Raw genomic sequence first — 14,761 nt, forward strand, 5'->3', positions numbered from 1 at the left:
GAGCTGAAACCTGCACATAAAACAGCTGTTTTCAGGGTTTCAACATCTGGCTGTTGTTATTTTTTCTTTACTTTGTGACTTGCCGGATGTCGAGCTGTGCGGCGGCTGCAGCCAGGTGCTCTTGCCAGCTTTACGCACCCAGCAGGACGATTTCTGGAGAATCACGTGGTGAGTGTGAGTGGGCGTGTGGAACGGAAGTTCGCGTCCTCGTTCTTAAGGCAAGAATTAACAGCCAGATCAGAAGGCTGGAGGTCGCTTGTGATTTTTGTCCTGCTTTCACCTGTCCGACAAAGAGCCACCCACCAAGGTAAGTCATGATTTCTGCGCAAAGAAACAACTTTAGTTCTATTGCGGGCAGCCTTGTGCGCAGCTTATGGCCCACTTTTCCTCCTAAATGTGCGCGATCCTGATTTTTAGAAGTAGGTAATTGTCTGATAAAAGCTGTTAAAAAGGCAAATGTAAATAAATGAAAATCCTCGGTTCTTGAAGTTGCTGCGGTGTTGTTGCATTTCTTGGAAATCCCCTCCGATTATATTAAAGAGCGGGGCAAAACTTTCCAGTGAGCTCAGTTACATTATTTACCGATAGCTGGCGACATCAATACGCCACCACAATCGCTTTGCATTACATAAACACATAAAACTAATCAGGTCATCATTACTCACACCTCACTTTGGTGCTGTGCTTATTCGAATTATTTTGAGATTTCCACGTTCTGTGTCCACAGACATTCCCTTTGGCTGATAAATAAGATAAATATAACTGCATGGGAGTTTAAGTCAGCTTTTAAGGACTAAGGACTAAACTGTCAGTGTGATCACTTTTGAAACTGCACTTGTTACAACATGTGATCTGACGATTGGCGGTACACATTTTTCAGTGAGCGTCAGTCACATTTGTATGGTAAATGGACTAGTTCTTATATAGCGCTTTTCCACTCTTCTGAGCACTCAAAGCGCTTTACACAACTTGTGCATTCACCCATTCGCACAAGCACAACTGACATTCACACACATTCATACTCCGATGAATGCATCGGAGAGCAATTTCGGGTTAGTATCTTGCCCAAGGATATTTGGAGATTTTTGGATATTTGGATATTTGCAGACTAGGGGAAGCCGGGAATCGAACCACCAACCTTCCGATCAGTAGATGACCTGCTCTACCACCTGAGCTACAGCCACCCTATGATTATATATGGTTATATATATATAGTCATGGCTGCCCTCTTGGCCAGGCCACACTTAAAAACAGATTTTTAATCTATATAAAACTTTATCTTAAATTACTCTAGCGTAAGATATATTTCTGTTAATAAAATGGAGGAAAATAACGGTAAAGACTCCTATCACATCTGTGGACCAATCAGAGGCCCTGAACTCGTAAAAAGAGGTTTGTGTCTTTGTGACTACAGATGGCTCAGTGGCAGGCCCTTCTGAAGCTGGACTCTGCACTCCAGAGCCGGGTCTGCCAGCTGTACGAGAGAAGATTTCCCAAAGAGATTCGCCACTATCTGAGCACCTGGATCGAGAACCAGGACTGGTAAGACGGGGCTGGATGCAGGAGCAGGGAAAATAGTTATGGTCTAAGATTAAAGAGCTTTAACTTAATAATATAGTAAGTTGTACAGTATGATGTAAGGAAGATTGTGAAATCGTAAATTGTTTTTCAGCACATGCAAACAGATGCAGTTCTGCAGTTAAATCTTCTGTTTCTCTGCATTAGGGATTCGGCAGCTGTGGACGAGCACAGAGCCAGAACCTGTTTCCAGGCTCTCCTGGTGTTTCTAGAAGAGCAGTGGAATCGTTCTGTTCAGGAGAACAGTATTCTGCAGGGGCCAGATTTTTCCAGGATGAAGGACTACCTGCTGGTAGAACAGATATGATGCTCTGTGCAGAAAAAAATTTAATTATTTGAAAATACACTTCCAGTAATGATTTGCGTGGTTCTTTCTGCTCCTTAGGGGGATTTCCAGGGTGAGCCGCTGAAATTGGCCCTAATTCTGTCTGAATGCCTGAAGGAGGAAAAGCAAATTCTGGCTTCGGTCTCTCAGCCTCAGGTCAGTTAAATGCTGTTCTAATGAAGAGCCTGGTTTCATTCCTAAGTCATATTTACACAGACAGGTCTGTCCCAAGGTCACTGCAGTTAACCAAAAGTAGATATGAAAAGATTTTAGTAGAATCATAGCTTTGATGCACACTAACTGTAAACATGTGCCTGGGTTGCTTATAGAGAGAGTTACAATTAACGGCAGAAATACATTTTCCCGGACCAGTGAGTAGGTGGAACTGTAAAAATTGCTCATGCTAACAGAAAACGTAGCATTGTGAGTCATAGCAAAGCAAATATGGCAACACGTTAGAGCGAAAGTGTGATCACAACTAGAGGAAAGGAAATGTAAATATACATTTTAATTATAAATAAATATTTGATAATAATTGCAAACATGTGACAGAACCTTCTTGTTTTTGTCAGAGTTGCAATAATTCAAGCATGCAACAAAGCTGGAGAGAGTTGGACGACAAAGTCAATGAACTGAAGCGACAGACTTTGGTAAGATTACTGGGATTTTATTTTCAGCCTTCCAAGAAAGATAAATGTTTTCCTTTTGGTTTTTAAACCAATGCACTTTTACTCTAATGTAGGAGACCAAGAAGGAAATCAAGACACTGGAGGGTCTGAATGAAAAACTGGACTATATTCTGATGGCCTGGCAAAATAAAGGTACGATAGCACGACCACATACTGTATATAAAAGATGGACATAGTCGCCATGCCATTATCTACTGGTTTTTGAAGTGTGGACGACATTAAAGCATTAATTTTAGCAGTGTGATTAGTAATAAAATCCTAGAAATTTCACTAATCAAAACTGAGGCCGTAACTCAACACAGCCCTTGCCCATCCTTAAAAAGGCACAAACACTGCAGTGACTCCGGTTAGCTGAGCGGAAGCCCAGCAGACATCTGACAGCTACCGATGCCTCTGTCACCTGTCAATCAAACTGGCCATGCCCCTCAAAGTAGGGAAGGAGGGAAGTATCTGCAAAGATTAAAACAGTTTTTTGTAGCAGGCTGAAAACAAGGTGATGTTGTGGTGTAAATTTGGGCATTTTAATATGGGAGTCTATGGGGACTCTGACTCACTGTCAGAGTCAACCTCAAGTGGCCACTAGTTCAGTCCCATTTGTCAGCCCAGGAGTTGCTTGGCAGGATTGGCAGGTCTGGTTTGTCACTCAGTTGTTTTTGACACAAGTGTCTTGTCTTCCTTTTCCAGTGGAGGAGAACACTGATTTGGCCCAGTCCCAACATATTGTTGATCAGGAATGTCAGAAACATGCAGTCTTCATAACACAAACAAAGGAGGTATGATAAATAATAATAATATGGTAAATGTTTGATGAAATGTTGGCATTAGTGGTGTAAACTAGTGTTTTGAAGGAAGGAAGGTTCAGGGCTTAAGCAATCAGCATCATGGGCTCATCCGGTTAGAATAAGAATAAGCAGCCATCTAATTCAGAATTATTCTCCGGGTTCTCCTTTTATTCTCAAATAAATAAGGCAAAGAAGGAAGGAAACAAAGACACACATGGACTGCCACAGCTGAAAGAAAACAGGAAAACAGAGATTTAAGTTACTCATTCCCTTAAACAAGACATAAAATAAAACCCAAATAGAACCTCACCTCAGCTGCTGCCCCGTGTGGAAGTGAAGAAAGAGTGAGCCAAAAGTGAATGCAGTCCTTATATAATGTGTGACATATAATGTGTGACAGGTGAGTGCAATTGAGGACAAGCACCACACCCAATCAAAGGTGAGAGAACTAAACAAGGTGCATCTGGTGAAGTGAGTGGGTGTGCTGGGATGTGCCAAAAGGTGGGTCTCTACAACAACTAGTCTAAATGGATAAACCACATTCATTTTGATATTTTTGTGCAATTATTATGAAAGCTTCATAGAAAATGTTCATGTCATAGATTTCTTTCATGATTGTTTGCATAGAAATCTAGAAACAAACTGGTTGGGGCAGTTTAGTAGAAACATCTATTATCTGCTATTGGTCTGTTCTACTTCATGTTTCAAATTACATATATACGTAATTACCTAATCCTAGCATGAAATGTAAAACTAGGTCGCAGTAACATTACAAAACCGTAACTGTAAATGTTTTTACAGCATAAATGTGACATCGCATTTACACTGTACTGTAACGTTACTGCTGCATTGTGACCATGGAGCAATGTTGTCACGGCGTCATGTTGATGTTGGCAGCTTGCCAAATCATGACTAAATGCAACATTGTTTTTCTGGGGAAATATTTTTGAGCAAAAACATAGGTGGGAATGCCTTGCACTGATTGGTTGAACAAACCAGCAACCTATAGGCAGTAGGACTAAGTCAACTTTGCGTAGCAGTCTTCCCCTTTCAGACGTTGCCATTTGAAATGCAAATAAGTCATATAAGCTGATACAGCCAACAGCAACATAGATGACAGCTCTCAGAGTTATACTCATAGAACCTTGGGTTACGGTGGGTAACCTTTCCTTAACTGTTATTTTGCTGTGTTCGGATTTTATTGCGGGCTGTGAGAGATCATGTCTGCACTGGTCAGATGGTGAAACCTCTTCCCTCTCTTATGCGCACATATGAATCTTTTCTTTTTTTTGTCTTGCAGATTGTGCTGCATCAGTTGGTTAACATTTTAAAGCAGACAGAAAAGGTCGTGGCGACTCTCACTGATGTGGAGCTGCCGGAGTGGAAGCGCAGGCAGCAGTTGGCCTGCATTGGAAGTCAAGATGACACCAGTCTGGACCACCTGGACAAGTGGTTAGAGCTCATTTATTCTGCTCACTTTTGCATGTCTAAGAGAATCTGTTTTTCCTCTGACTATTTACACTCAGCACTTGTGCCTGTTTTATTCTGTGTGCAGGTTTTCGACTGTTGCCGAAGTGCTGCTAGGAGTCTGCGAACAGCTGAAGAAACTTCAAGACCAGAACAGCAAATACAGCAGCACTGACCCTGCCTTCTGCCTCTCTACTTCAATCCCAGAAATGGAGAAATTTGGGCTGTCCTTGTTAATAAAACTAGTCACAAAGTGAGTCACTCCTTTTTTACATGTATAGACACACACACTGATGCACCAACAGTATGAATAGTGACATGTTCTGTTGTGGTCTGGCATTGCAGCGCTCTGGTGGTGGAGAAACAGCCCGCCATGCAGAAATTTCCACAGCGTCCTCTGATACTGAAGACTGGGGTGCAGTTCAGTATCACAGTGAGGTAAGCATGCACTGACTTTATACACGTGTATGTCTGAGAAACCCAAATGTCAGCTGGGACTTCATGTCACTCACCGCTTCAATGTAATGGGAGTATGTAATCAGTTCCTTTTGTTTGTCTGTCTGTTTGTTAGCAGTTTAATGTTGGAGGGAAAACTTTATATTGCCCACAATTTTCTGTGGCCTTTACACAGTTTAGGGTCAGGTCTGATCCCCAAAACGAAAACATTTCTTTATTAAACTGACGTTCATCTTATTTTGACTGCAGTTTTCTCTCTGAGGTCTCAGATGGACCTCATTAGGTATATTTTCCTTTTGCCTGCTAATTATTCTTACAGACAAACTGTTTCTTAACAAGCACAGGAGTTAGCAGCTATGTTTTGAGATGAGACATTTTGACTGAAAGCAGTTTATGAGCTTACCTAGACCTTTTGACGTGTTTACTGGGCCAAAATAACCAGTGCTAAACTAAAAAACATAAAGAAATGTCTTTTCTCTTTTCAGGTTCCTGGCAAACATCCCTGAATTCAAATGCAGGTTCAGAGTCAAACCTGTATTTGACAAGTAAGTGAAAGAAAAGCTGGTCTGAAAGAGTGGCATAGAGTTCAGATGGAAATATTTATTTTTTGAACTTTTATTTTAAAAAGACCTTTTTTACATTTTAAACCTTTTCTTGTCTTTTTTCTCCCCACCAAAATAAGGGATGTTGCAGAAGCCAAGACAGTGAAAGGGTAGGTAGACTAAAATCTGAAATATACATTTATGAAAGTTTATATTTCTGTAATAAATGAGTACTGATGCTTTTTGTACTTGTCGCAGGTTCCGTCTCTTTGATTTCAACAGAGACGACTGTAAGGTGTTGGACGAGGACACAGATGGAGGCTTGATGGCAGAATTTGGGCACATGGTATGAAAATCCTCAAAGTTAACAAAGCTTTATGTTTAATTATTATACATTCATATGTTCTTTTATACAGTACAGCTTGTAGTTTCTTATAAAAAAATTATATTTTTTCAGTCGCTCAAGGAAAGAAAATCAAGAAGCAAAAGCTCATCTGCGGTAAGAGAAGTTTATTTTAAATTGTCTTTTTTCACATGAGCATTTATGAGCATTACTATACTGTACACGTTTCAGTAGTATGTAGTCCGTTAAATCTTGATGGAGAATCTTGAGGGTAAACAGAGGTAAATACAGGTGAGATGACTGATGGGAAGAAGGTAAACAAAGCATCAAACTGAAGTGTATTTTAAAGTTTTATTGGTTCCACATACCTCTCAGGCCATGTTTTTGTTTATGAATTGAGTGCTAGAGACGTGAGCTGCTGCCTTACTCATGTTACTTTCTTTATTTTCCCTTAGAACCATCTGGTAGTCACTGAAGAGCTGCACATCATCAAGTTTGTGACAGAGTTTCAGTACGCAGGACAAACATGCAACATCGAGGTAAGCAGCATGAACTTCAGCTTTGATGGCGTTCTCTAGTCCTGATCTTTAAAAATGGTTGCTGTGGTGGAGGGTTTGTACTTTTATTGACTGGTTTCCTCCTCTGCTGTTGGTCCAGGCCAGCTCCTTGCCCGTGGTCGTCATCTCCAGCACGAATCAAGTCCCCAATGCCTGGGCCTCCATCATGTGGTGGAACATGGTGTCCACCAGTGAACCTTGGGTAAAATTTTTGTCACAGCCAACAAACACTAGTAACATCTGTTAAGACAAGCCAGGAAACTTCATTGTGGTTCTGTGACTTTTCCCTTTAGGACCTGTCACTGTTCCTGAATCCTCCTCCTCTCACCTGGGAGCAGCTGTCACAGGTGCTGAGCTGGCAGTTTTTGACCGTTGGCAAACGAGGGCTCGATGAAATGCAGCTCTTCATGCTAAGAGACAAAATTATGGGTAAGTAAATAAAATCTAAGCTAATTTTTGCAATTACTTTTTAAAAAGACATTTATATTTCATTTGCGTTGTTGATGGGAGTTAATTTTAGAGCTCATTTTAGTTATTAAGCTGTGTATATAAAGATATATCTTGCATATTGTGTGTAGTCTTAAAAGCCTGAAGTTTCTGTGTATTTTTTGGTTTTGAAAAACTATCACTAAGGATCAAATAAAAAAAAAATATTTACTTGCATGTTAAAAAATATATATTTTTATATAAAATCAGTATAAAAATACTTTTTCGCATTTTGGAAATCACTTATTTTTATTGAAATGATACAATTAGCATGCAAAGCAGATTGTTAGCATGGAAAATACATTAGCTTGTAGCATACAGTAAAAAGCAGAGTACGTAGTTGGCTTAGCACAAAATACAAAGTAGCTTAGCCCTGATGTGCAAACATTTGAATTTGCACATGAAGAATACAAAATATGTGCACAGGTAAAAACAAACAAATAGTGCAATGATTACACATGTACTATACTATCTAATATTAAAATTTATAAATACTATAAAACACTTTATGGTAATGTGTTGTTTTTTTTTGTTTTTGTTTTTTTTAAATGTAACAGTTGGTGCTGCTGCAGATGATCCTGACGGCATGGTGTTCTGGAGCAGCTTCTCCAAGGTGGGTCTTAAGATAAGTTCCTGTAGTTTCCTTGAGTCTGACAGCGAGCACACAGGGGCTTAAGTCTTTGTTTTCCTGTGAGGCAGAACGAAAATGCCTGGATCTGGATCGATGGCATCCTCGATTTAATCAAGAAACACTTGGTGGATCTTTGGCGTGATGGGTACGACTTCACACTGACATCCAAACTTAGATTAGCAACATTTCTTAAAGTTGTATTACAGTCATATAAGGATGATGTGCTAATGTGGAAGGGTGTGGCGTTTCCTGTGTGCGACTTTCAGATCCATTATGGGGTTTGTGAACAGGGAGAGGACACGCCTCCTGCTGCAGGAAAAACAGGCCGGTACTTTTCTGATCCGGTTCAGTGAGAGCAGCAGAGACGGCGCCGTCACCTTCAGCTGGGTCGACCACTCCAACGGTGGTATGTTTCTGAGCCCACTGAGGACAATTTAAATAACTCTGCTGGAGGAAATAGAATAGTTATAATTATGTATTCACTATAAAGTATATTTACCTTAAATTGTGTGTTTGCTGACTGCAGTGGTTTGTCCTGCTTTGTATTGAAATGTGTTTTTTTCCCCCCCACCGTAGAGCCTCATGTGCATGCGGTCCAGCCATACACCAAGAAAGAGCTGTCGGTGTTACCTCTGCCAGATATCATTTACCGCTACAGTCTGGCATCCCAGCGAAGCAGAAATCCCCTGGTCTATCTTTACCCCGACATCCCCAAAGACACCGCCTTCGGACGCTACAAATCCCCCGGTATCACCTCTCACATCACTTCCTCCAAAATTACAACAAAATAAATAAATAAATAAAAATCCTGTAGAAAACAGTGAATATAAATTTTATCTTGTACTCTGTCATAAGATAAAGATAAACTCCATCATAAAGTGTTTACCATTTCAAATAATGTTGAGATGATCCAGTTTACTTTCTGTGTAATGAGCTCAATCCTATCTGTCCACACAGAAACATCAGAACCTTCAGGGGATGGATATCACCGCAGAATACCTTCTTTTATATCAAAGTAAGTAACAGTAACAAAAATGCTTCTGCAGTGTGTCTGCATTTAATTTTTATTCATTATTACAATCTTTTTTTGTTTGTTTGTTTTTGTACAGCGACCCTACGCCACCTCCTTCTCCACCCAATGAGACCCACATGATGGAAATGGACAATGACCTGGAAACAAGTGTAGGTTTATTTCTTTTTAGGTTTATTTTCCCGCAGCCCTTTTAAATAGACTTAATTCGTTGGGATAATTTTATTTAATTTTTTTTGTAAAGATCTGGTGCCGTGTTATTGTCCATTGGCATCAACATATTTCCTAGTTAGTGCCAGTTTACTCACTAAAACGGAAGCACAGAAGTTGAATCGTAATATGGAAAGACAACTTAAAACACAAAAAAAAAATTGCACCAAATCAACAGAAGATCCCAACAATCACACAGTAATTTTCCCTTCACCAACACTGTATCTGTACCACCAGTGATAATTTCAAAACTTACAGGTTGTCTTTAATGAGCCTGTTTTGTGCCGTGTTTAAACTAGAGATGGACCGATATTACATATCGGTCCGATACTGACCTAAATTCCTGGATTGGATATCGGAGAGAAATAAAAAATGTAATCCGATCCATTAAATATCACAAAAGCACCTCAGAAAACTTGCGACATGGCGTAATTCAGCTCATAGCCTTAGCACGTCGGAGCAGTGTGCGTCACGTGATAGAACGGCTGTGGCCTGAGAGACCTGTCGGTGGTCTGGTTCAGCATTTGGAGCCTCGCTACCAATCCGACATTTCATGTCCAACAAAGTAATCCCAGAGAGCAGTAAAGCAAGTGTGTAAGTTCATCTCTGAATGTTTGTAAAGCATTCCCACGTTAAGCTTAACAACTGATATATGGAGCGACTGCCTCTCTGCCTCCCTCTCCTGCTGCTACTTCAATCATGAAACTGATCAATGATCAGCTGATCGGCTTTTCTGTCGCGAGTCCATCTCTCTTCTTTGTTTTTGGCCAACTTTGCACCAGAAATAGGAAACCAGAGGCTAAATAACAGCAGCATGTTTAAGCTTAATAAGCTGTTGTTAGAATTTATTTAATATTACCTTCTACACCAGGATCCTTTTTTTTTTTTTACGTAGCTGACAGCTGGTAGCTGTGCAGGGGCAGATCTAGGTTTAGCCAGGGGGGCAGGTAGGGCATTAACAAGACATACTTTTCTTTCTTATTATCATTTAAAATGTCTAGCTTTTATTAAATAATTATCTGAATCTTAAACCCAAAGTTTTAATCTGATGTAAAATGTATAGAAGTCCATTACTGAATATAGTAACTAAGTCTAATATACCCTTGTAAGCTATAGTACTTTTTCCTTTGGGAAGGTACCATCTGTGCAGTCTGCAATTCTCTTGAAGAAAGATGTTGAATCTATTTAATATTTCTTGAAAAATAATTGATTTCTGTGCATTTTTTTTTCACACTGCATCAAATTAAGGTTGATTACGTCGATTAAGCATCATGAGGTGGAGGGTGAGGGGTGGTTCCCTATTTTTTATTTATTTATTTTTTGCTGGGAGTTGGAACCCTATTCGTTAGGTTGCTTAATATTTCTGCTAAGTACTCTTTAAAATACCAGAATAGGAAGGATGGAGTAGGTTTAACTTTATTAGATTGATCAGTGTTGCTGAACTATGAAATATTTTGGGTGCAGTGTATTTTTTACATACAGGTATAACAGAATAGCTTTAGTGCTGTTGTGTTTTTTAAACTTGAGTATGAACTTATACAAAATGCAGCAAGATATTAAAAAAACTGTTTTATTGATTAAAAAATACTATATCGGATTCATATTGGTATCGGCAGATATCCAAATCGGAATCTGTATCGGACATTAAAAAAAAAAGTGGTATCGTGCCATCTCTAGTTTAAACAGCCATTTCTTTTGTTTGCACAAAAGACCATAAGAACAAAATGTGTTTAAAGGAGACTCAGGCTACGTTCACACTGCAGGTCTTAATGCTCAATTCCAATTTTTTTGATCAAATCCGATTCAGCAAATGCTCTCTAGTGTGAACCATTCACGGCCCTCAAAGCGGTCCGCATGCGCAAAAGAAGACCTCACACACAACGCGCTCTGTTTAGACCCAGACCAAACAGTATTGTTTGACTGATGGTCCTTAATATAAAGACTTTTTTCGGACTTTACGTTTCCCAATTTTGCTTTAAGTTATAAAGTTATTTTATTATTTACATATGGCCTAATAATGATCCTTATTGCTGTTTTAGAGAGGAGCGGTGCTTCAAAGGATAGCTGCAGATTTCTGTCAGAATCTGCAGATTATACAGTACAAATAAAATGTTCACGTTTCTCCAACGTTGTTTTCCCAACAGTTTCACTGACATCTACACTGGATGGCCAGGAAGCGTTCGCGATGTTTTCTCCGGCGCTGATAATTGGTGTCTGTCTTGTGTCAGTGATGTAAAAAACAGATTTAATGCGACTAGTCATGTCACAAACTTCACACAGCAGTTGTTTTCTAAAACAGATATGTATCGGATTCAGTACCACATATGAAAGTGACCCAGGTTGGATTTGAAAATATCGGATTTGTGCTGTTCAAACTGTCATACCATGATCGGATATGGGTCGCATAGGGTCAGAAAAGTCGGATTTGATGCGCTTTCGCCTGCAGTGTGAACGTAGCCTAAATGTTCTCTCTCTGTTGCAAGTAAATCACAACACATCGAATGCATCACATAACATGCATCACCTTCTGAGTATCTCCAGGTTTAAACCCTATCCCTTTCCTGCTGCAGCTAACTTAAACTAAACCTTCTGTGTTTCACTGCAGGCCAGCTTGAGTGAACTCCTCTGGGAGTCCTGGGAATCTCAGCTGGACATCTGCCCAACTTTAGCTTCGTTACAGACATCATCGCCTGAAAACCTCTTTGTCGATCAGTTTAGTTTCAGCTAAAATCTGCTGGATTGCTGATCACACGCTGCACTTTGCTGGAAAAGAAAAGCTGTACTGTAAAAATGGCAACAATCAATGTGTATGCGATTTTAATTCAAAGTTTGTATTCACATTCTGTTTTTCTTACTGTGCTGTATATTTGGTATATTTACTTTTAATAAAATAAGTGACTGGATGACTGTGCACCCCGACTGTTGCTCTGTGGCTGCTCTGGGATCACGGTCCTCCTCTGACACTGAATTGAATAAGTGGTTAAGTCAACTGATGGATGGATGAATTCCAGGGCCGAGAAAACCCGCAAGGCCTCTTGGTCTTGTTTTGAAAACAAAATTTGCATCAGATGTTTGTCTAATCCTGACTGGCAAACTGAAGACACTGACAACTTGTCAGTCACAAGTCATTAAATAATATGCACTCTTTTAAGTTATTAACTAAGATTCTAAACTACAGATTAAAATTATAAACTCACCAGAATCCTGTTTACAGAGGTCACAAGTCAAGAATCAAATTCAACAAAAATGAATAAATCATATCAAAAATTATTTGAAAATACTTAATGCTCAGTGTATTTCAGGTAATTTTAAAGCACTCCAATATTTGGTTAATGTTTATGTTGAAGGATGTATCCTGGTTCCTCACAGTTTTGCTGGAGACTAAGGTGATGACATCCAGTGTAAATATGTGGTTAGACACCCTGTTTCTGATATATTTTTTTTTTAGGGTTGAGTACAATAATCTTAGTGTTTCAGAATTCATAGGTCATCTAAAAAAATGTTTTTAGTTTATTGAATTTGTGTCATCTAATGTCATAGATAAAGCTTGGTATCATCTGCATAGCAACAAAAACTTATGCAGTGTCATGTAAAAAGCATTGTTCCCAGTACAGAAGCCTGTGCTACTCTGTCACTACCTCCTCTGTGTAAAGAAGACTCCCAGTATACATGCACAAATTGGAACTGGACGTTCGGGTATCACTGCTCTGTCCGAACACTTTGATAGCTGAATCAATGAAAATTCAGAATTTGGCATCTCACTCAAAGACACTTCAGATTCAGACTGGAGGAGCCAGGAATCAAACTACAAACCTATAGATTAGTCGACAACCCACTCCTAAACCACACCGTGTGAAACACAATCATATAGAGGTTTCTATTCCAGCTTTTTATTTGGCATTTTTCCATGAAATACATGAACTCCAACTGACACCATGAAAACACTCACATGGACATTAAATTTAAGTATGTAGTTTTGATTATAATTATCGTACGTGTTGTTCATGTTTATATATTTGCAAATTAAATTTCACGGGTTAAAAACAATGACTATATTCCACATGTGGAAAGAAAACATCTGAAAATAATGTCTGAGAATTACCGCACAAAGCCAGATCAGGTTGTCACTGTAAACATTGCCCTAAAATGTATGCCAATCAACATTATATTGATATTATAGTCCGCCCAAATTAAATACACAAATGTAACCATGCTGACAAAATAAACCACAAAATGCAACAAATCACACGATCTTCTGTCCGTCTCACACGTTCGTCTGAAATGAATTTCCATCTTTAAAAAGTCTGAAATAAATACAAACTGTTTCTATTGCAAGTTTTTCCACTGAAAAATACATTCTGGAGTACAATCTCTGAGAACCTGCTGGTGACCTCGCAAATGAGCACAGAGGCAGGAATGTAAATCAAGCACACCCGTAACTACACATCGCATAATTTCCACCATAATTTCCACACAGTTTACAACACATGTACAGTGAGAGTAAAACTAACAAAATACTAAACTAGTACAAGGTACATCCTAGAAATGTGGTTTACAGTACTGTGAGATTACAGGAGTAATACCGTAAACACTTTAGATATGAGTTTAAGCCGCTCACGCTCGCATTTCGATAGACGTGAACAAGCAACCATTTACGGCCAAAAATCTAATCACAGCAGAGCAGCTAAATAATTCAACAGAAGCCTGAGCGTTGGGCTACAAAGTTTTTCCTCCTCCGGTCCTCCGTAGCAACCTGCAGCAGGTCTCACAGAAGGCTGTCCAGGCTCTTCTCAGGGCTAGTCTTGTGCTCGTCATCGGAGGGCGGGCTGTATTTCTCGTGGTACTGCTGCAGCATGGTGACCACGTCGTGGTGGCCGAAATGCACCGCCTCATCCATCGGCGTGTTCCCCCATCTGTGCAAAAACAAATTAAAAGGTTAAAGAATACACTTTATGTTTGATAAAAAAAAGAGAGATGTAACCCTGCAGGTGGGTATGGAGGACCGAAAACACCCAGAATTAAAAGAAACTATTAAAGGAAATTAATAACCAAGATTAATATTCATCCATCCATCCATTTTCTTCTGCTTATCCATTTCAGGGACACAGGGGGGCTGGAGCCTCTCCCAGCTGTCACAGGACAAAAGATTAGGACTAAAATTAATAGTAGATAAATTAATAATAAATAACAAATATGTGTAGGCATTTATTAGATATTGCATGAGTTCACCTTCACAACGATTTCTCAATGTATTTATTTTAGAAGGAGTTTGCCTAGCCTAGCAAAAAAGACACGCACACAAAAAAAACTACAATATGTTGCAAAATAGGGGAAAAAATGTACAAATACTATTTGGCTTCAATTTAATAATTTATTTATAGAATTCTAGCCTCTATATTTTAAACCTTTCTGATTCAGATTTACAATTTATTATTTAATGAAGCAACACATTTCTTTGTGGCCAACCCAGTGGCACACTGCCTCATTTACATAATGGGAGAGAAATTATTACACAAATAAATACACATAAGCTGATGGTAAACTGGTGAATAAATAATTTAGCATACAAAAATAGATTATTATTATTTAAAATGTTTCATTTATTTATATTATTTATGATTTTGGCACGTTTGGTTCTCCACAGTTATCAGAATCTGAGCTTGGA

At 39.2% G+C, this 14,761-nt stretch overlaps 2 protein-coding genes across 4 annotated transcripts in view; one reads left to right on the top strand and one right to left on the bottom strand.

Annotated features, from left to right (window-relative positions):
• Window positions 1–173: 173 nt before the first annotated feature.
• On the top strand, window positions 174–12,487 carry LOC102313313 (signal transducer and activator of transcription 1). Of its 2 annotated transcripts, XM_042218553.1 has the most exons (25): window positions 174–307; window positions 1,415–1,542; window positions 1,726–1,870; window positions 1,964–2,059; window positions 2,476–2,553; window positions 2,646–2,724; window positions 3,277–3,365; window positions 3,775–3,813; window positions 4,675–4,826; window positions 4,930–5,094; window positions 5,187–5,279; window positions 5,783–5,842; window positions 5,980–6,009; window positions 6,098–6,185; window positions 6,297–6,338; window positions 6,638–6,721; window positions 6,840–6,941; window positions 7,033–7,168; window positions 7,783–7,838; window positions 7,925–8,001; window positions 8,123–8,262; window positions 8,433–8,603; window positions 8,814–8,871; window positions 8,966–9,038; window positions 11,702–12,487. In XM_042218553.1, exons 2-25 carry the CDS (start codon window positions 1,415–1,417, stop codon window positions 11,822–11,824), a joined length of 2,304 nt encoding a protein of 767 aa, XP_042074487.1. In that variant the 5' UTR covers window positions 174–307; the 3' UTR covers window positions 11,825–12,487. The 2 variants fall into 2 exon arrangements, with proteins under 2 accessions (XP_042074487.1, XP_005939894.1); XM_005939832.3 differs by lacking the exon at window positions 3,775–3,813 and having other exon boundaries at window positions 11,702–12,483.
• A 483-nt stretch (window positions 12,488–12,970) lies between these two features.
• Window positions 12,971–14,761, bottom strand: part of glsb (glutaminase b) — a 35,675-nt gene continuing 33,884 nt past the window's right edge. For both annotated transcript variants that reach the window (XM_005939829.3, XM_042218556.1), the window contains one exon: window positions 12,971–14,009. In XM_005939829.3, coding sequence (XP_005939891.1) covers window positions 13,862–14,009 — 148 coding nt within the window. In that variant the 3' untranslated portion in view covers window positions 12,971–13,861. The remainder of the gene's footprint in view (window positions 14,010–14,761) is intronic.

This window comes from Haplochromis burtoni, unplaced genomic scaffold (genome assembly GCF_018398535.1).
Source record: "Haplochromis burtoni strain Fernald_Lab_line unplaced genomic scaffold, NCSU_Asbu1 Contig_20, whole genome shotgun sequence".
Taxonomy (NCBI): Eukaryota; Metazoa; Chordata; class Actinopteri; order Cichliformes; family Cichlidae; genus Haplochromis; species Haplochromis burtoni.